The sequence below is a fragment of the Carlito syrichta genome, unplaced genomic scaffold (assembly GCF_000164805.1).
Source record: "Carlito syrichta isolate Samal-C Ts95f unplaced genomic scaffold, Tarsius_syrichta-2.0.1 Scaffold310050, whole genome shotgun sequence".
Taxonomy (NCBI): Eukaryota; Metazoa; Chordata; class Mammalia; order Primates; family Tarsiidae; genus Carlito; species Carlito syrichta.
Genome location: NW_007254146.1, coordinates 93,607 through 115,419, shown reverse-complemented (window position 1 = coordinate 115,419; position 21,813 = coordinate 93,607). Strand labels below are relative to the sequence as shown.

The window sequence follows — 21,813 nt, the reverse complement described above, 5'->3', positions numbered from 1 at the left end:
CTAAGATATGCCACCCAGCTGTTCCTTCAAGGATGAACTTGTTGTCCAGCTGTGGAGAGTGTGTGGCTGGCAGACTGCCTCCGGCTATTAGTTCCTGCAGGGTCGGCTTCAGTTGCAGAGAGCTACCACGCTTGAGGCTGCACCCTTCCCAGAACAGCTCACATCCATTGACTGATAGAAATGTAAGTAAAAGGTCTATTTCCTTTGGCCTCCTCTGACAGAACTGTAGCTCAGTGTTCCCTTCTGGGTTGGCCAAGTTTTGTCAGGCCTGCATTACAGTACTGCTTATTCTTCCACCTATTCCTACTTCTTTGCCCTTTCCTTTCACAGGTGTGGATCCCTAATATATCTATATATCTCTTGTACTTGAAATCATTTTCAATGTCTGCTTCTGCAGAACTCAATCTGTGACATCAGATTTATTCATTCAGCTAATATAATGTCTCTATTGCTACACTAGACTTAAAGGGTCTGGTTATTCAGCGATGAACAAAACAGTCACAGTCCTCTGAACTCATGGAGGTTATCACTTAGTGGGGTGGTAGATGTTAAAAAAATGAAACATTTAAAAATATATATATGTATTGTACTAAGTACCATTAGGGTCTGTGGAAACAAATGAAACCCCATAATATTGACAATTTTATCAGCTAGTATGTGTGTAAAGTACTGTTTTAGGGTTAAGATTATGACAATATAGATACCTACTTCGAGGTCACCCTGCTAAACAAATATAACAAAATTGTGGGTGTAACAAAATCTTATTGACTTCATTCATTTAATTCTTTCAAATCTGCAATCTAAGACAATCACTCAGTTACTTATGAATGTCCTTATCAAACTAGACCACTGATAAAAGACTGCATGCAAACTTTTGGTATAAAGGCCAATTGGGATCTATTTTTATGTGCCTAGCACTGGTATAAGAGTACCTCAGTTTCCTGTGGTGAACAGCCTCCCCTCAAGATGTACATGTGAGGAAGTGGCATCCAAATTTAAATAACCAGGTACAGTATTTTCCATCCCCCAGCTATAGTGACTATTAGAGATATTCACATAATCCAAAGCAGACCAGTAACAATAAGTTCTTAAACTTTCCCTGGAATTATTAGATAAGAGGATCTCATGCCAGAGGGATCAGAAAGCAGGTGGACTATAAGCCTTGAGTTTCTGGTGGCAATCATTCTGCCTGAGAATGAAGCCAGCTCCAAATAATACTGACAACACTAATGAAAAGCACTATATCCACATAGTACTATATCCTATGTGTCAGGCACTGTTTCGAGAGCTTTATATACACTAAATATACAATCCTACAGTGTTCAGGTGTACAGAGATTTAGCACATTGACCCAGGTGGCACACAAGTGAATTTGAATTGCACAGGTGGAATCTGAACCCCAGTGGAGTCGATATCCCTCACGCTATGTATACTACTTGTCATAAAAATGAAAGCCAAGGGATAGAGCCTGTTTCAAAGAGAACCATCTGAAAACCTACTTCCAGACTGGGTCTGCAATGAGCAATTGGAATTTTCACTTAATTAAGTCAATAATTTTGTGTGTGTGTTTTTTTTTTTTTTTGAGTTGGAGTATCTACTCTGCCGCCCAGACTGGAGTGCAGTGGCATGCTCCCAGCCACCGCAGTCTCGACCTGCTAGGCTAGAGCAATCCTTCCGCCTCAGCCTTCCAAGGAGCTGGAACTATAGGCACGCACCACCATGCCCGGCTAATTTTTTTTGATTTATTGTAGAGATGAGGTCTCATCAAGTTGCCCAGGTGGGTCTCAAACCGGCAGGCTCAGGCAATTCACTCACCTCGGCCTCCCAAAGTGTGGGATTATAGGCTGAGCCACTGAGCCTGGTGGGGTTTTTTTTTTTTTTTTTTTTTTGCAAAATCAGTCTGAATTTGGTTTTTATTATAGGAACTGAAAGAATCTTGCTTATACTCCAGATTCATCATTATATTAGTTATAATAGAAAGTGGAAAAACCTAAACGCCCTATGATGGTGGATAGTTTAATAAATGATAGGAATATAAATATGACATATACAACCATTAGAAATATTTTTGAGTATTTATGCACATAATAAAATGTTATCTATAAAAGCCAAAACTGTACACTCTACAGTTTTGTAAATAAGAAATGTGCGGGACATCCCCCTAGAGTCCCCTCCCAATGTGGGAGCTTTTCTATCCTCTCAATAAGTCCTGCTTTCAAAAAAAAAAGGTGCAACAAAAAGACTGAAACAAAATATACCAGAATATTATGACAATCTCTGTATTTTTAAGAATTTGTGAAGTTTTCTATAGTAATATTTTAAAATTAGAGGAGTAAAAAAAAGGCAAACTTTTAAGATGCAAATATTCTTAAGTCTCATATCACACCTTAAGTATTTTACTCTGAACCTAAATTAAACTTAAAATCCATTCAAAAATGTCGAAGGAGATTTTATTTTTCCTGTTTTATTTGCTGTTGTATCCTAGTGGCTACATCAGTACCTGGCACCTAAGTGCTTGCTGAAGGAAAGATGAACAGAAAAATGAACAACCAGCAGTTTATTTCTGCCATACTATGTAGTTTAACTTTTCTAGCAAGATATTTGTCACATAAGAACTGGGTTTTTAAAAACACTCTAGTTAAGACTTGAAAGCAATCAATGCTCAAGCTAATTCTGTACCACTTGAAGAGTTTAGAAAACATAACATATCAATATTGTGATTTTGCCTGTTTAATAATCAGGTAAAAGTAAATAGCCCTGATTATCCTATGGTTAACTTTAACTCCATGTGAATTGTTCCTAATTTTTAAAGACAAAGTCCTATATATTTTATTTTACTTTTTGGTTTATTGTCAAAGCACAAAATTTGAGACCTTGTTTAAAAGTAAGTAATATTATTTTGGTGACGTAACAAACTATTTTTCATATTATTGTTATTTAGTAAAAGATTCATTTAAAGGTTTTTAAGTAAAATATGCAGAGAAAAAGTTCAATATACAGAATTATCTTGATTTGTGTTGCTATGTTATTACTATGCTAAAGACCTCAGATATTTCATAAAACTATCAACATGCTGGCTGAGAATGTAAGCTCTGAATCAAAGGACAGAGAAAGAGACCCAAGCCATTTTTACTTTCTGAATATAAGAAGCTAACTGTGAAGGTATCTGATAGCTGAAAACTGAACCTCTTAAAAATTAGCTTTAGAGAAAAGTACAGAATTACAACTGAGGCGGCAGATCTTAAGGTTTTAAACAGTCTTATCATTGTCACATTATGATATCATGGCATCTCTGGAAATCAATGCACCCGCATACCGGAGTCTCCGAAATCTTTATATTTAGAGTCCAATCTCTTTCTGGGAAATAGCAAAATGAAGGACCATTCTTATTATTCATCTGATAAATTAATGTCCATTCATCTTGACATTAAAAACTGAATGCAATGATTTAAAAAACACGATACATTAACATTTACATAATATATTTAGAATCATGTGGTTTCCTGTAATTAGAACTTAGTCATGCATGGAAAGAAACAGAAGACAATGGCTAAAAAGCACATGCCACCTTATAAAGGATACCTAAATGGTATACTTATGATGACTAGTAGTCAGGATTTAGACATAATACATTTTTCCTCAGAGGAAGCAATTTTAGTTTCTAAAGAGCATTTACTTCTGACATCTCAATTCCTGATTTCAGTGGTTGCAGACTGTGTACTTCTGTGCCACACTTAGGGCAGGTAAAGTACGTGTCAAATAAGAAACTACTTTTAACACAGAAATAACAAAAGATATGCTCACATCCTATGGTGTGAGGCATGGTGGGCCACTCTCCACAGAGAGAACATTCTTTACCACTAGTGGCTAATGTATTGTCATTATTAGGAGCACCAGCAAGAGGAATACACCATGAAGATAACTTGGCTTTCAACTTCTGGATATTGATAAGTGGCAAGAGAAAAATCAGAAACTCAGCAAAGCCATGCCAGAGAAGTTCCCTATTCATGTAATCAAAACCAACTTCACGTATGTTTTGGGGCTTGCAAAATACAGAACGAATGCCTAGAAAACGCTCTGTCAAGGTTGCAAACTTTCCCCTTTGAAGGAAAATCAAAAAATTAATCAGTCCACATAATTTCAGAAGTCCAATCACGAAATTCATACATTGTTTGACTTTCCCAAATGATGCTAAATGTCGGTTTCGAAACAAATCATAGCACCGCTCTTCTAACCACCTTCCACCAATTGTACAAATAGCATACCAGACTTTTTGATTTTTACTTGGTGGCTGGTATTTCAGGTTGGGGGGAAAATCATTTTTATACTGAATGTTCAAAACTGACTGTCCCACAGTGGCATTTTTGGAGTAGATGGTGAATCTCCACAAGAAAAGCCATAAGAATGCCTTCACCTCTGGTTCAAAGCGGGCTAACAGGCCTGGCTTAAATCCATGAAAGCACTGAGTAAACTGGGACCAAACCAGCTGCTCCAGGGCCTTGTTTAGTTCAAGCGCATCCAATTGACTTATTCTTAGCACTCTGTTTGTACTCTTTGTATTCCCTTTTTTGGAAGCCATGTCTTCTCTGAAGGTCTCTAGGAAAAAACACAATTAAAGAACTCATCAGAGAAGTGCAATCTTGTACTACCTCCTCAACATACACTTGGAAAACTGTGATACACAAATTGCACAGGACCCATAGAAGTTGGGCCTTTCAGTAACCTAAAATTAATACAGTAACAATCACTTCTTACTTGGAACTACTTACTTGATACTTTTCTCCTCTCCTCTTCCTTTCTTTTCTTCCCACTTTTTTTCTTAGCCCTCTTCATCAAAGGAATAACTTTAAAAAACCCCAAAAAAACCAAACAAACAAAAACACAAGAAAACCTGTACCCTATTTCCACAAACATAATTTTAACTAATACTCCTTGGTCAGATATTCTAGCAAGGAGATAGTAAAATCCTGAAGTTAACAGTGATGAGGCTGAATAATAATATGAGTAATGGAGAACTATAAGAACGAAATAAATACAATGATTATATGGAACACTGCAATAGATGGTTAAGTCAAGACCTCAGTTTAATTTCCAGCACTTCTTGACCCCAAGGGTATAATTTTCAGCAAGTCAGTTAATCTTTCTCCAATGTATTTTATATTTGTAAAGGAAGTTAGAAAAAAAAAATGAACAATACAAGTTTATTATTCCACCACACTATTGCAGATACTACTACTACATCTTAGCACAAAGCATTAAGAATGAAGAAATGTCATTTATTAAGGTACTAAAAATATATGCATCATATAGTACTCAAGAAAAGAAAACTATGATATAAAAATATGTACTACAATAATTTCATAAATACACTAAGAAAACAAATAGGTGCCAAAGGGGGAAAAATTAATGAAATATAAAAAGCTGATTAATGGTTAGGAACAACTGAGTGATTCAATATACATTCATTAAATGCCTATTATGTGTCAGCCAATGCAATTAAAATACCCAGTCACTGCTATATTTGAGTATACAAACCAGTTTAGTTTTTTCAAATTTTATTAATGAACTGGCAAATCTATCTGAAACAAAAAATCAAGCTGAAATTTAGCTGCTAAGATGAACCCTCTGTATGAACTCATTTATATGTGGAATCTAAAGAAGTTGATCTCATAGAAGCATAGAGTACAATGGTGGTTACTAGGAAGTGGGGGTGAAAAAAGTGGAAGATGCTGCTCAAAGGGTACAACTTTTCAGTTAAGAGATAAGTTCTGTGGAGCTAATGTACAGCATCGCGACTATAGTGACTAATACCGTACAGTATTATGTATTTAAAATTTGCTAAGAGTAGATATTAAATGTCCTTCTCTTTCTTATTTTGCTCTCTCTTGAACGGACACAAACACACACAGTAAATAACTACAGTTGGTGATGGATGTGTTAATTAAGTTGATTGGGGCAGTCACAACGTATATATCACCATAGACTCTGAATATGTACAATTTTTATCTGTCATTATTCCTCAATAAAGCTGTAAACAAAAACAAAAATGGCCCCTCAACATATCGATTTGCTAATAATCTCTAGGTTTTCAAAAAGCCCAACACACTAACAGAAAGAACACAGTTACAGAAGAAAGCACAGGTCCTGATGAAGCTCATTGCTACCAGCTAGCTATGTGATCTTGGACAAAATATTTCATCTGACCTGTCTTGTTTTCTTCACTTACAAAACAAAGGACTAGAGACAAAATGACCTTCAAAGTCCTTTCAAATTCTATTACTTTATAATTATTACTAAAAAGATGTTAACTGTAATTTTTCAGGAAGTAAAAAGACTAAAAAGTACATTCTAAAATAACCTTGTACCTCTTGAAATTGGGAATAATTTTGACAACAGAAGACACTTTTAAGAGAGAAGTTTTAAAATTACTCATAGTTCTTAGTTAACTTAGTGGTAGAAGCCTACATGGTCAATAATGTCAAGTACAGGAAACAAAAATAACCACTGGTAATAGGTTGTTTGGTACTGTTTTCCTCTCAAATCAGATGTATGATTGGAATGCTTCTCATTCATAAATGTCCACTGCCTTTTGAGGAAATCTCACCTTTTTCCCCTTCCTGTAGCTCCCTCAAGACTTGACAGCCTACAGCTATGGCAGTGGAAATTTTTGCTGCAAGTTCTTCTGTGAAATCCTTGCCTCATACTTGCCAGGAGCTACAGAAAAGAAAGAAGGGGGTTAGGAGAGAGAATTCCCTTTCTTTACTCTATTAATCTGCCAATGATTGTCGATTCTTTGTCCAAACTTTTTTCTAATCCATTTATCACTCTATCCCCTGGAAGTCATTTCTTAAATTCTGGCTGAACTTGCTCCCCTGAATAACATCTAATTAGTCTATCTTACCTTTTACCTCCATAAGCGTATTCCTCACACTGCAATTGTTCTAAAACACAAACATCCCCAAACCTACCCCCAGCTTGCTTTCCCTCCACATGTACTGATCAAGTCATAAAGCACCACCTTCTCTTGTTTGCCAGAAGACTTTACTGTCTGGTCCCTTTGCATGGAACAGTATATTTCCATTCTTTAACTGACAAACTCATGCTTAATTTTAAAAGTATTGGGTCAGGCATTACTTCCTCCTGACTTGTTGAATTTGGGTTAGCTGCCTCAACTAGTTGTTTCCTTAGAACTCTATTCTTTCTCTTTGCTGACTTCTATGCATTATACATAAGTACTTTTAGATTGTCTGTTTCCTCCACTAAAGGATAAGCACTGTTGTAAAGATTATTTGAGTCTTCTCATGGTTCAATCATAGCAACCAACTTAGCTGCTGGTACATAGCAGGCATTCTACAAATAGTAGATAAATGGATAAACGTGCAGGATCAAAGTCTGGAATGTGTAAAGGGCAGTAAATACAAATTTCCACCTATTAATCTCTAAAACTATTTCAAATTATCATATACAGAATACTGATTATTACTTATTTCAGTGTGTATTCAGTACACCTATTATTTACCAGCTAACGTGTTAGAGCTAGTGATACAAATGGTACAAAAGACACAGTCTTAAACATTTTGGAGCTTATAATCTATTGGGGAAGGAGGAGGAGGCAAGTAAGTGTGTGCTGCATAAAATAAACAGACATGGCTTAGTAAGTGATGTGCAAAAGGACATTCAGGGCATTGTGCTTACAACTGTATTTCAGAAGGTCAGAAAAGGCTTCTTGGGAGAGGCAATACCTAAGCAATCACCTGAAGGATTAGCAGTATCAGAGAGGTAAAGGAGGGTAAAAATATGATTGCAAATAGAGGGATCAGCAGGTGCCAAAGACTGGAGGGGCATGGGTGAGAGATGAGGCTAGAAGGAAAGCAGGACACAAATCCCAAAGGACCTAAAAGCCAAGTTGAGCAGTACTTTGTTAAGGTAATGGTTCCCCACTCAATAGTTGTAAGCAAAGAACTAATCAGATATGCATTTTGGACTGCAAATCTAAACTATTCAGGCCACCATGAGTGAGAATGGATTAGAGGCTGAGAGAAAAACTAGAGACATAGAGACCAGCCAAGAGGCTGTTAAAATGATCTTGTGAGAAATTAATAATGGTCTAACTAGGAAAGTATCAGTGGGAATGGAGAGAAGAAGATGTCTTTGAAAGCTATAAGGCAGTAGAATTGACACTATTTGGTGAGAAATAAGCCAAGAATAACTGTCTCAAGTAATTGAGAGATAGTAATTCAGTCCCTGAAATAGGAAATACATGAGGCAATATAGGTTTGAAGAGAAAGATAAATACACTCAATTTTAGAGATCTGAGGCTCCTATGAGACAGCTTTGTGAAAAAGTTCAGGAAGCAGTTATGAGAATACTGCAGAGAAAAATCTAGGTAGAGATTTTAGATGTCTGAGGCCTCTCTGGCAAATAAAACCATTTTAAATTTACTTGATCTACTTAAGTGGTAAAATTAGAAAGGCAGTGATTCAAACAAGATAGGTATACCTCATCTATTTATTATTATTTATTTTTAACTTTGGGGTACATGTGCAGGTTTGTTACATAGGTATATTGTGTGGTCAGGTTTAGGCTTCTATTGCACCCATCACCCAAAGAGTAAGCATGGTACCAATAGGTAGGTTTGTCCCCCTCCTCCCCCAATCCTATTTGTTGCACATTCAACTTTCTTCATAAAAACATAATATTATTCTCATAGTTTTCTACTGATACACAGATATATGTCTATGATAAAGATATGTGTTATTTCTGGCTTTTAATCCTTCTGTGTTGTGATCTTCAAGTCCTGTGGTCTCACAGTTCCTCTAGTCTAGTTTTTAAACTTCAGAGTTCATTGGAATCACATAAGAATACAGATATATCTCAGAGATTTTGTGGGTTTGGTTCTAGATCACTTCAATAGGGCAAATATTATAATAATGTAACACATTTTGTTTTACAGTGCATATAAAAGTAATGTTAAGAAAACACTGTAGTCTATTAATATGCACTAGCATCGTCTAAAAAACAATGTATACCCCTCAATTTATGAGACTGATGCGCTACCTACTACGCTAACAAGGCACTTGTATACCCCTCAATTAAAAAAAATAACTTTATTGCTAAAAAATGCTAAGAATCATCTGAGCTTCAATGAGTCATAATCCTTTTGCTGATGGACAGTATTCCTCAATGTTGATGGCTGCTAACTGATTAGGGTGGCGGTTGCTGAAAACTGGGGTGGCTGGGACAATTTCTCCAAATAAGACAACAATAAAGTTTACTGCACTGATAGATCCTTCTTTCATGAAAGATTTCTCTGTAGTATGCAGTGCTCTTTGATAGTATTTTACTCACAGTAGAACTTCTTTCAAAATTGGAGTCAATCATCTCAAACTATGTTGCTGCCCTATCAACTAAGTTTATTCTTTGTTGTCATTTAAACAATGTTCACAGCATCTTCACCAGAAGTAGATTCTATCTCAAGAAACCACTTTCTTTGCTCATCCATAATAAGTAACTCCTCATCCATTCAAGTTTTATCATGAGAGCGTACCAAATCAGTCACGTCTTCAGGCTCCACTTCTAATTTTATAATAGTTCTCTTGCTCTTTCCACCACATCTGCAGTGATTTCCTTCACTGAAGTCTTGAACCCCTCAAAGTACCCACAATGGTTGGAAATTTTCATCCAAACTCCTGTGCATGTTGATATTTTGACCTGCTCCCATGAATCACAAATGTTCTTAATGTCATCTAGAATGGTGAATCCTTTCCAGAAGGTTTTCGATTTACTTTGCCCAGATCCATCAGAAAAATCACCATCTATGGTAGCTATAGTCTTATGAAATGTATTTCTTAAAGTATAAGGTGTTAAAGTCAAAATTACTCTTTGATCCATAGGCTGCAGAATGGATGCTGTACTAACAAGTATGAAAATATTCATCTCCTTGTACTTGTATATCTCTATCAGGGTTCTTGGGTGACCAGGTGCATTATCATGAGCAGTAATTTTTTGAAATAAATCTTTTTTTTTTTTGAGAAGTAGGTTTCAATTGCATGCTTCACATATTCAGCAAAGCATGATGTAAGCAGATGTGCTGATATCCATGCTCTGTTGTTACATTTATAAAGCACAGGCATGGTAGATACAGCATAATTAGGGGTCCTTGGATTTTTGGAATGACAAATGAGACTGACTTCAACTTAAAGTCACCAGCTACATTATCTCTAACAAAAGAGTAAGTCTATTTTTTGAAGTCAGGCACTGACTTCTCTCTAGCTATGAAAGTATTAGACAGCATTTTCTTCCAATATAAGGTTTTTGTCTACATTGAAAATGTTATTTAGTGTAGCCACGTTTATCAATTATTGCTAGATTTTTCTGGGTAACTTGCTACAGTGTCTGTATCAGCACTTGCTGCTTCACCTTGCATGTCCTTAAACCTCACGAACCAACTTTTGCCAGCTTCCAACTTTTCTTCTGAAGCTTCAACATCTCTCTTAGCTTCCATAGAATTGTTAAGGCCTTGCTCTGGATTAGGTGTTGGCTTAAAGAATGTGTGGCTTGGCTGGTTTGATTTCTTATCCAGATCACTAAAACTTTCTCCATATCAGCAATAAGGCTGTTTTGCTTTCTTATAATTTGTGTGTAAAAAGCAGCACTTTTTATTTCCTTCAAGGACCTTTCCTTTTCGTTCACAACTTTGCTAAATGGTGCAAGAGACCTAGCTTTCAATCTATCCTGGCTTTCAACATGCCTTCCTCAGCAAGCTTAATCATTTCTAGTTTTTGATATAAAGTAAGATATGTATAACCCTTCCTCTCACCCGAATACTTAGAGGCCATTGTAGGTTATTAATTGGCCTAATTTCAGTATCATTGTGCCTCAGGTAATAGGGAGGTCAAGGAGAGGAAGGGGAACAAGGGAATGGCTAGTCAGTAAGGCAATCAGAACATACACAACATTTATCCATTAGGTTTGTCATCTTACATGGGCATGGTTTGTGGTGCTTCAAAATAGTTAACAATAGTAACATTAACAATCACTGATTACGGATCACCATAAAATATATAATAATGAAAAAGACTGAAATATTGCAAGAATTACCAAAATGTTACACAGAGACACAAAGTGAACATACGCTGTTGGAAAAATCGAGCTGATAGGCTTGCTTGACTCAGCATTGCCACAAACCCCCAATTTGTAAAGAATGCAGTATCTGCAGAGGAGAATAAGCAAGGCACAATAAAACAAGATATGCCTGTACTTGTTAAGTTGTTGAGCCTCATCTCCAGAATTTGATTGAGTAGGTCTGGAGAGGCACTCAAGAACTTATATTTTTAACAAGTTACTTGGTGATGTGGAAAACCACTGGGCTAGTCTGTTTCAAAGCAAAATTCATTATCTTTTCTTGCAAATCACCCATACAGCTCAGCGCTGCATGCTAGTCTTTCAACTCATTTCTGTTTAGTTCTCATTCCAATATCTAAGTGGCTGTTACAAATCTTTTACTGACTCAGGGCTTCTCTTACATCTATTAAGTAGTCCTTGTGAGTTTAGAGACCATTCACTCATTCCATAAACTCTATGAATATCAGTATACTCTAACCATGCTAGGTGTTTGAGACGCAGAGAAGACATGTCCTGGTTCTCACTGAAGGACTTCACCCAAGGCTTAGAATGAAGGGCAGGTAAGTAAGTAGACAACTAGTACAATAACAGAGGTTTACAGTTCAAAGGCAAAATATGCCATTTCAAAATTATCTCAACTTTATTCATTGATTTGTGTGTATGTGAATCTGTTATTATTTTTCGAAAAATAATAACAGATTCACATACACACAAATCAATGAATAAAATTATGTTCTCACTTTTTTCTGCAGCCAACACATTTTCTCAAATTAATGAAATCATTTATGTTAAGAAAAACTTTAAAACCTCATAAGTGAATCCAAATCTACAAAATTACTTTCCCACACTTACCAAATCACCTCTTTCTTACTTCTTTATTATCCCAGGATAAAGTACAAAGTTCTCAGACCTAAACTAGCCCAATCCTGTCTCCATCTCTGCAACTATATAACCCTCTATTCCCCAATGGAGCCTTTAATTACAGGCCATCTTTCAGTCTTGCCTTTGTGCCTTTTCTCATGTACCTAAAACACTCACCTTGCTTACCAGCTATTTCCACTGCCCTAAATTATCTGCCTTCACATTCCAACTCTATTTCAACATTCTCCATTCTTCATCCCAGTTCCCATTGATTACCACTTTTAACTCTGATAGCAGCTGTTGGTGCCATTCATTGAAGCCCTCAACCACTTATACTGTGATTCCAGTCATGTGAATACATATTCTTCCCCTAACTTAAATATAAACTAGTTAAGGGAAAATATAATAAGTATAATACTTATTTCTTGAACTACTTGCCACCCACAAAGTGACTCTGATACTATCTAGCTCAGTTCTCTTCAAGCAAACTTCTATAATCATTCAGGATGTGTGGGAACATGTAACTCTTCTACTCCTACAGTATCTCGAACTCTGCATCTTCCACAGATTTTCCTATTTTGTGGTCAGTCTGATAAGGGAAATTCTCTTATTGTCAAATTACTCTGTAAAATCTCTGACTATTCTGGATACCAATGTAAGTTCCAACACTATCAGCCCCCCAGTATCAGACTACATGGATTTCTATTTTGTTGTTGTTATTGTTGAGTATCAGATGAAATACGTGGCTTGCCTTAGAGGGCCAGTTTTGCCAATGTAGTATCTTTAAACACCAAAGTCACAACAGTACCAGACTGTAGCTGATGAAATCTTATTAATCTTGTAGAATTTACTATAAAGATGGGCTCAGAGAAGCTGCTCAATAAATTTTGCTGAACTTAAATGCAATGGAATAAGTAGTTTGGTAGCCAATCAATGTATGGGCTGAAAATTGTGTGAGAGCATCTAGACTAACTGGATGGTGAGGAAAGATACAGTCATGCACTGCATAACAACATTTTGGTCCACAATGGACCACATATTCAATAGTGTTTCCATAAGATTATAATGGAACAGAAAAATTCCTATCAAAAAATTCCTAGAGACATTTTAGCCATTGTAATGTCACAGTGCAATTATTTTATTTTTAAATAAATTTAGTGTAGTAATTGTACAGTGTGTATAAAGTCTATTATACAGTAATGTCCTAGGCCTTCACCACTCACTCACTGACTTACCCAGAGCAAGATCAGTTTCTAAGATTCATTGATGGAAAAATGCCATTTTAAAACTTTGATACTGAATGTACTTTTTCTGTTTAGGTAACAACTAACTGTACCACTGTGTTATAATTGTGTAACATGGTGTTCAGATGTGCAGCCCAGGAGCAATGGGCTATACCATATAGCCTGAGTGTACAGTAGGCTCTACCATCTATGTTTGTATAAGTGTACTCCATGATATTCACAGAATAAAATCACCTTGCAACATATTTCTCAGCACATATCCCCACTGTTAAATGACACAAAACTGTATCCCAACTTCAAGTTCTTTAGTGCTATTTAGTGAAAAAATGGTCAGAGGCAGTGGTTTCTTAAAAAAGTCAACTATTTCAAATCCCTTGTTTCTGGAGGAATCATACTCAAAAACATTTAGTAAAAATAGGAATTTTTAATGACTGCCAGAAAAGGAGACTTAACACAGTCTCTAACCAATCCAATATTTAACAATACTTATTATCTAAAAATTCTTTCTTATCCCTTCTGTTACAGTTTAACATTTTTTCTTTCCTCTTTTTCTCCCCATGCCTGGCCTCAGTGTAGATTAGGAACAGCTGGGCTCACTCTCCTCCCTATGTAAGACTCTTTACTAGACCAAAAGACTATTATTAAACTGCTCTCTAGTCTTTCCTCCTCCAGATAAATAATTTGTTTCTCTATTTTTTGTTTTAGGTTTTAGTTTCCAACATTTTAGTCACTTTTGTGACTTCTTTCAGTTGTAAACATAGAACAGACACCGCCTATTACACATCATAGGTTCATTAAAGTGGAATATCTCTCCTCTGCTCTACATTCTTCTTTAAGCAAGGGTGATAAAGTAGAAAAAGTAGATTTAAAATCAAACAGGCCTGGGCTCAAGTTCCAGCTCTGTCACTTCCTTGCCATGTGATCATTAGCCTCAGAGTCTTCTTCTAAAAGTTGGAAATAACAGATACCTCACAAGGTTGTTGAGATTAAACCAGACAATGTTACGAAAGTGGTTTGGAAACTGTAAAGCAGTATTAGTATCACATTATTGCTGCTTTGGCTAGGGACAGGCATAAAAATAAAGACTCTGAGTTGATTTTGGCAAATCTCGTTTCAAAAGACTGAAATATTCATTATTACTAGTACTAATGCCTTAATCAACCTGTATCAAAAGAACTTTTTTCCAGGAAATAGTGACTAGACTATCAAAATACACTTCTGGCAGTTAAACTGTGAACATGATGTCACCATTATGATTGCAAGTGGGAGTGTCAGGCAGAATGTGGTAGAGACAGGGCCTAGTGGAACTCACTGTACCCTTAACTTGCACCTCGTCTGAAAGAGATGGTGCAGTGGAGATTCTGGGAGAATGAGGATGGGTTCCAGCATGACCTGCTCCCAGGGTTATTTAGCTCCCATCAACATGGTTGTGCCTGTTTATCTTGAAGTCAAGAAACCTCAGGAATGTATACCAATACTATCTGACTCTAGGGTGCTTCACTGCACAGGGCATGGAACAGGCAGTCCAAGACAAGCATTCAAATGGGTTCATAACCAGTTTCTTCCTCTTTCCCACTCTGGAGTACTGGTTTTAGAGAAGGGTTGCCTAAACGTCAAAGAAACTAATGAAATCAAAATAATCATAATCAATTTGATTATGGAACCCTCTTCCTTCCACTGCAGTACACCAAGATTTGTTTTAATAGGTGTGAAGCACAGACTAATGCCATAAACACCTTTTAATCACACAAAATTATTCCCAATATAATGTAAGCAGTCTGTGTTTTAGTGTATTCTAATTCTCTGACAAATGGATGCTTAATTTAACCAATATCTACTGAGCACCTACCAAATGCCAGGCATTCTCCTAGGCACTGGGAATTCAATCTAAATATTTAACTGTCAGTTAACTTCCTTTTATTCAAGCAGTTTGAAAGAAGTATGTTGTCACTGTAATTGGGACTGGCTATTGCTCTCTGAAACAAGGCATGAATGAAAATATGAAAACAAAATATGAAAACACTGTAAAGGATCAAATTTCCCAGGCAGAAAAGCGGAAAATGGCATTTAGTGTGAGGAAACTGGTTGTGCAAAAGCCCAGAAATGTGTGAGCTCCTGGCCATGGTCTAGCTGGGACACATGGGGATGGGCTTCAGTATGAACAATGTCCTTGGTTATTTAATCCCCATCAGTGTGTTTGCATCTGTTATCTGGAAGTAAACAGACAAGTCATCTGCTATGATCAGAGCAGAGCAGGTTGGTAGGAGAGACTAGCTGATGTATAAATCCAGTCACACTGTAAAAGAAACCCGTATTAAGGAAACTGTATTGATTCTGCAGGCATGAATAATCATTGAAGAGAAGAGACATAACAAGACATAAATTTTTAAAAAAATTATCTGATGGCAGAGTTCAATAAAACTGATGAAAGAAAAAGTTGCCATTCTGGGAAACTAGCTAAAGGACTACTGCAACAATTCAAGGGCCTATCCAAGATATCAACAACTTTCTGGAAAAGTCAAAATAATTAAACTTAGTTAAGAACTATAAAATCAAAAGAGAGATAGATTACAATATACTCATATCTATGGATCACTGCACAATGTTTTTTGTAAACTAGTACTTTCCTAACTTCTATTACATTGATTGTCACTACCCAGGCCCAACCATTGGTCAGGCTATTTCAACTGTATTTTCAAGAAGTTAAGTAAGCTTGAACAATCTCCATATTATCAGTAAGATTAGTATTTAGTTTCATAAAAGTAAGCTCAAACGTGAATATTTTTTTTAAAAATACAAGCAAACTCTTTTTTAAAAAGTTGGGATTATTTTGACTTGAAACAAGCACCATCAAATTTAATTCAGATTGATTTTTCTGGAATGCCAAAACAATGTTTTTTCTTATTCTACCTTTTAACATACAATCCTACAGCCTACCCACCCCTTCATTTCCCAAGCTATATTAATTTTATGATTCTGAAAGGCTAGTCCAGGGGCGAACATTTATTGGCCTTGCAAATAAACATATAAAAATAAGTAACTAAAAATATAATTGGCATGAAATAATCTTAGTGTTTCGTGAAGGATATGTGAAAAAATGCTTAAGGCAAAATCAAGACCAGATACAAAGTATAGCATCTACTAAGGTTAGTGTGATTAACTTGTCACATAAATATGTTTAAGACAAAATGATCTAGCACTAAAAACTATTAAAAAGGTCTCCTGCTGACATTTTATCACTAAACATGTCACACTGCTTTCCTTTCACAGAAAAAAAAAAACCCGAAAATTCGTTTACTAAGAGCAGCAATATATAACCTTAGCCTTTAAATAACTCATGTGCTCCTTTTATGGTTTTCATTCCTCAAAATAAAAACTTTGTCATCCATATTATATTCTAAAACCAAAAGAAATGATTGTATCTCACTGAGGAATGAAGAATTTTTCAGGATGTATTTTAGAGCTTTTATTGAGTATAGTACAAATTATGAATGAATATATTTTCTTTAAAAACACGTTATTGACAGAAATCTATCAATAATAATGTGGGTATTGTCAAGGGCCTGTCAATATTAATGTAATTATGATTAAGAGGATAACATGGATTTCAGGCATAATACCAAGTAACATCTCCTACATCGCTGCTATCAATATACACATTATTATTGACCTCTTCTGAGACTCTCAGTACTAGATGTATTACCATTAGGCATATTTGTCAATGCATACTGCCTACAAAAATTCTACATTTAAATTTACAGTCCTGTAAACTTTGTCAGCAGAAACATGAGATTCCCAAGTAATCTCTAAAGTATTATACCCACCCACACACCCCCGACAGGCTATTCTTTTCCAGCTCCACAGTAATCAACTAATTTTTAAAATGACAATGTCACTGCCACACTGTCTTAAGGGTAATCGAAGCGGATGAGACCATATATTCATTTTCTTGCTTTTTAAAAATGTTAAACTAACATTTCATATTATGAGATTATGAGAATAAAATTCTATGCCTGGATATCTTAAGTTTTGTACCAATATTCTACTATTTTATTCCCTTAGTGTAGTCAGATAGATTTACTGTTCATTGTATTGAAATCAATACTAATAAATGGGACATGCATCAAAGAGGGATTTAGCAGGACACTGATTCCCACAATGTATTTCAAACATGGGCAAAAGAGTATAAAAGCTATGGCTGAAACCCATTAAAACACTGTGACTTCTGGCACTGTGAACAGGCCTAGAATCAACAACTCTAAGTTCAAATCCCACTTCTGCCACAAACTTGCTAAGTGACTTGTCACTACTCTTTTGTTTCTCTTTCATTACATATAAGCTAAGTTTTAATAGCTTTAGTCATCTGATGTTACACATGACAATCATGCTCACTTTGGACACACAACATTTTAAAACTGCGTTACAGAGGCAAGACTTCTAAATTACTCTTAATTTCAATGCAAGCTTCATCAAAATTTAAACAGGATTTTTCTTTTGGGGTTAGTAGTGGGTACATGACAAAACATTTCTAAAATATATCTAAAAGATAAACTCCAAAATAGTACACATTTCTCAAAAAGATTAATAATGACTAGTAACTTGCCCTAGTAGAGGTAAAAAAATTTTTTTCCCCACTTGGAGAACAAGGGGGAACTCATCACAAATACTACAGTTTTCAAGACTACAATTACAGTCTTACACTATTAACTGAGTACCTAACTTATTTCACAAACAGTATACTTATTCAAGTATCTAAAACGAACACAAAATACTTTTTTTTAAGCCTTAAGACAGAGTTTCTAATACCTTGGTCTAGCCTTACAAATACATTTTAAAGAGAATGGTATGTCAATACTCTTTTCTTTCAGAAGGATATTACTGTGAAAATAAAGAACAAGTTTTTGAGTGAATATTGGGCAAAGGAGTTAAACTGCCATCGACTAGTTCTGCATTCTAGCCCAGGGTCACTAAAAAACTGCATGACTTTGGGCAAGTCATTTTCCGACACTATACTCTGCATTGGCTAAAAAAAATAGAGCAACTACAAAAAGTCTAAACTACACACCTCGAATCCCTATGGGAAAACTGTTTTAGGAAAGCTGGGAAGTGTTAAAAAAAAGTCCTCAAAGGGAAACGTTTTGCCCATGTGGAAGAGATGAAAAAAACAGGAGAAGCACTAAAAGGCATCAAAATGGACAAGTTCAAAACTGTTTTGAGCAGTGGAAAGAAGCGTCTTAATAGGTGTATTGCATCAAAAGGAGATTACTTGGAAGCTGACTGAAGTTTAAACATGTAAGAATAAATATGCAATTTTTAATAAATAAATTCCATTTTTTTTTTTGGTCTCCCCTATTAAAAGAACAGCTATTTCCTACTGCAAACATATGTTTGGAAAAGGTTAAAGAAAGTAGAGAAATTAGAGCAAGACATGCAAGACAGAGAAAATCTTTCTAGAGGGTAATAGTGAAGCATTAAGGAAGACAATCACAATGAACTTGTTAGTTTACAATTGTAGAACACACCACATATCACTTACTTACCAGTTATTGAATGTTAACAAGTGATCACTAAAGCTGCCATAAGCAAAACTAAATATAAAATCATTTAATCATTAAAAAGAGTTCTTTTATTATTTGTGTTCTAAAACAAGGAAACTGAGGCACAGAGAGATTAGCTGATTTATGTAAAGTAATATGACCAGAAGTGGCAGAGCCATGCTCTGAATTACTGTCCTATACTAACAAGGTGGTGAAGGGTCTAAAAGTTAACAATAAACACTTTAGGATGGTACAAAGGACGCACAGATGGGACTGTTTTAAGAGACTAACTACTAAGAGTACTATGGCCAAAATTCTAATACAAGGAAGAACAAGAGCCGCAAGAAACACACAAAGCAGCTAGATCTTTAAGTACTCTATAAATTTGGAAAAGGGCTTTAGAATCTAATTACTTAAGAAGAGAATTCCAAATGACTTGAAAATTATTGAAACACACATTTAATTGCACATTTTATGGCATGAGCTTATGTGGAAATATCCCAAACCAACAAAGAGGCATTAGCAAGGGAAGGAGAAACTACAATGAGATTCATACTGTGTGCAGGGCACCCCACCCGGCATCACTAGGACTAAGAACTTTACTAGCAATGTGATGCTGGGCAAGCCTGCGAACATCTTGAAGGCTCAGTTACTGAATATATAAAATGCAAAATATTTCCCTTCCTATTTCAAGAATTAGTGTGAGCACCTAATAAAGCAAAACTTGTATGGCTAAAATAAAAGGATATGGGAAAGATAGGAAAATAATAAATTATGATTCTGGTCATAAAGAAAAAAATTAAATTTCAAGTTTGTATCTATAAAACAAATAAGACTGAATATGAACATGTTTTTAGTTTTCAGAAATATATTAACTGTGAATAGATATCATTTTTAAAAACTGTAATAAAGCCCACTGAATGCAAAGAATAATTATCCTAAGAAACAGAATTTTAATGCTAGTAAGAAAAAGAAGATCATCTAGTCTAAGATATAAAATTAATCTTCTTACCAGGAACTCTGTAATTCAAGTAGAACACAAATAGCTGCTCTTGTTAAAATACACCTGAGGGTTGGCTTGCTTTGCCTCTCCCCTGCGTGGCTTCAGAAAATTACTACAGAAGTTCTTCTACAGAATAGCTTTAAATCCACAGATTGAGTGCTACCACTAAATTCTAAACTTCACCAGAAGGTGAAGTTGTTCAAAGGCAAACCAGAGTAGGACTGGAACCTAACTCTCTTAATTTAGTCTAGTATTCGCTCAATGGCCTGTCACTTCTATTTTGCTTTTCTTTTTTTAGGGAAAAAAAAATATGAAGAGCTCTCTTTCTGACTTCGTAAATAATTCCGCTATTTCTCTCCTTTTAAATCACCTACTGGCTCAAGATCATGCAACTCTAATCTTTCTGGATACAAATAATAATATGAGTGAAATTAGACAAGAAGTAAAAACAAAAAAAACAAAAAAAGAAGCCAGCCACCCCAAGTTCATTCTGTTCAGGTTTAACTAAAGGTAACACAGTTGGGGAAGATGTTTAGACTACAAACCATGGTGTCCAGGAACAGCAGCAGTTTCCTTGTAATTGCTTGAAACTGTCGAGATAAAAAATTTTAAAGGGCACCACTAAAGAATCCCAGAAAATGTTAGACCTAAACGTTCAACAACATGGTCTAATTTTGCAGGAAGCCCTTTCACTAAATGTTCGATGTTTGGAAAATGTTACCTAAATAAATCAAAAATAAACAATGGTATTTTTTTTAAAACTCTAGGACCCAAGGAAAAACATGTTAAAAAGTCTCACATTCTCAGATTTCTTACCAGAAGTCAATGTGAAATATAACTAACTTACCGCAAGCAATTTATAAGAAAATTTTCGTGGTCTCTTTCCCCGTAAGAAAACCAAACGGCTTTTAAATGAATGCGCTCTGAAAAATGTTGGAAACCTAAGCATACTCGTGTTGTTTTGTACCTTATATAACACGACATGAACCTTCAGGTATTAAGGGAAGCTTGGATCCTGAATGATTCTCACTAAAGCCGTTTACAAGAGGTAAATCTCTCCACGACCGCCCAGGGCGAGGGAAAGATTTCCAAGTTCGACTCTAGAAAGTCGCTACGTGGAGTGCAGAGGGGCTCGATTCTAGCTGTAGAGTGTTTATTTTTAATGGCGCGATCCTGTGAATAGTTTTAGGATTTTAGGTTTGCTCCACTGCCTTTCCCGAAATCAAGAGACTTTGATTTGACTCTTCCAGGAAGACTGGAAGCCAGTCAACGGGGGAACTCTAGCAAAGGGCGACAGTCACAAGGTCGTGAAACTGCACGACAACCTCCCGGCTGCGAGGAAGACCTCAGGTTTGCACGCCGGCTCTCTCCGGCAGACACTGACCTTAGGAGGCTGCGAAACGCCCACGTTCCACGTAACTTTTTCTGAAACATTCTCTGGAAAGCTTGGCTTTTCCTAGCAGAATCTGGGCTGGCTACCCAGCTTCCGGAACGCGCTGGCTTCCGGAGCGTCGCAGGACCCGGAAGTGGCTGAAAGAAAATGGGAAAATTACGCCAACGAAAGCTAAGCTTTAGCCGGTTGCGGAAGGCACCGGCGGGCCCAGCGTCGCGAACACCGAAGAGCCGAAGAGCCGAAGAGCCGAAGAGCCGAAGAAAACTGCGCGCGGTGATTGGTTGGCTGGTCGGAGGAACTCCGTCTTTGATTGGCAGGAGAGTCACGAACCGGTCGGCCCCGGGTCAGGGGCCGCAATTGAAGAGGCTGCGGTGTCAAGGGGCAGAAGGGAAGCCCGGACAGTCGAGGGCAGTGCTCTCTCCGCCGGCGGCGCCGCACCGGGCCGCGGGACAAGCGCTGCCGGGGGGGTGGCGGGGCGCCTCTGCACCTCCGGGGCTCCTCGTTCGCCTTCGGAGGAGGGCCGCTGGCGGGGTGACCCGGTGGGGAGCTAGAGCTCGGCCGGGTGGCTGCGTCGGCCGCCGGGCGGTTGTGCGGCAGGTGAAGAGACCTGCCCTCCACCGGCGCCGGTGTGCACAGGTTGGGTAGTTTGTT

General features: G+C 36.8%; 1 protein-coding gene across 5 annotated transcripts in view; it reads right to left on the bottom strand.

Annotated features, from left to right (window-relative positions):
• The window catches only part of PEX2 (peroxisomal biogenesis factor 2), a 34,932-nt gene extending 13,510 nt beyond the window's left edge, over positions 1 to 21,422 (bottom strand). For 2 of the 5 annotated variants that reach the window (XM_021717703.1, XM_021717704.1), the window contains exons 1-2: positions 21,154 to 21,388; positions 3,805 to 4,586 (exon numbers count right to left, since the gene is read on the bottom strand). In XM_021717703.1, coding sequence (XP_021573378.1) covers positions 3,805 to 4,586; positions 21,154 to 21,203 — 832 coding nt within the window. In that variant the 5' untranslated portion in view covers positions 21,204 to 21,388. Of the gene's footprint in view, positions 1 to 3,315; positions 4,597 to 6,604; positions 6,715 to 21,153 lie in introns of those variants that run through there. The other 3 variants (XM_008068299.1, XM_008068298.1, XM_008068300.1) reach the window with 3 other exon arrangements.
• Between the last annotated feature and the right edge of the window lie 391 nt (positions 21,423 to 21,813).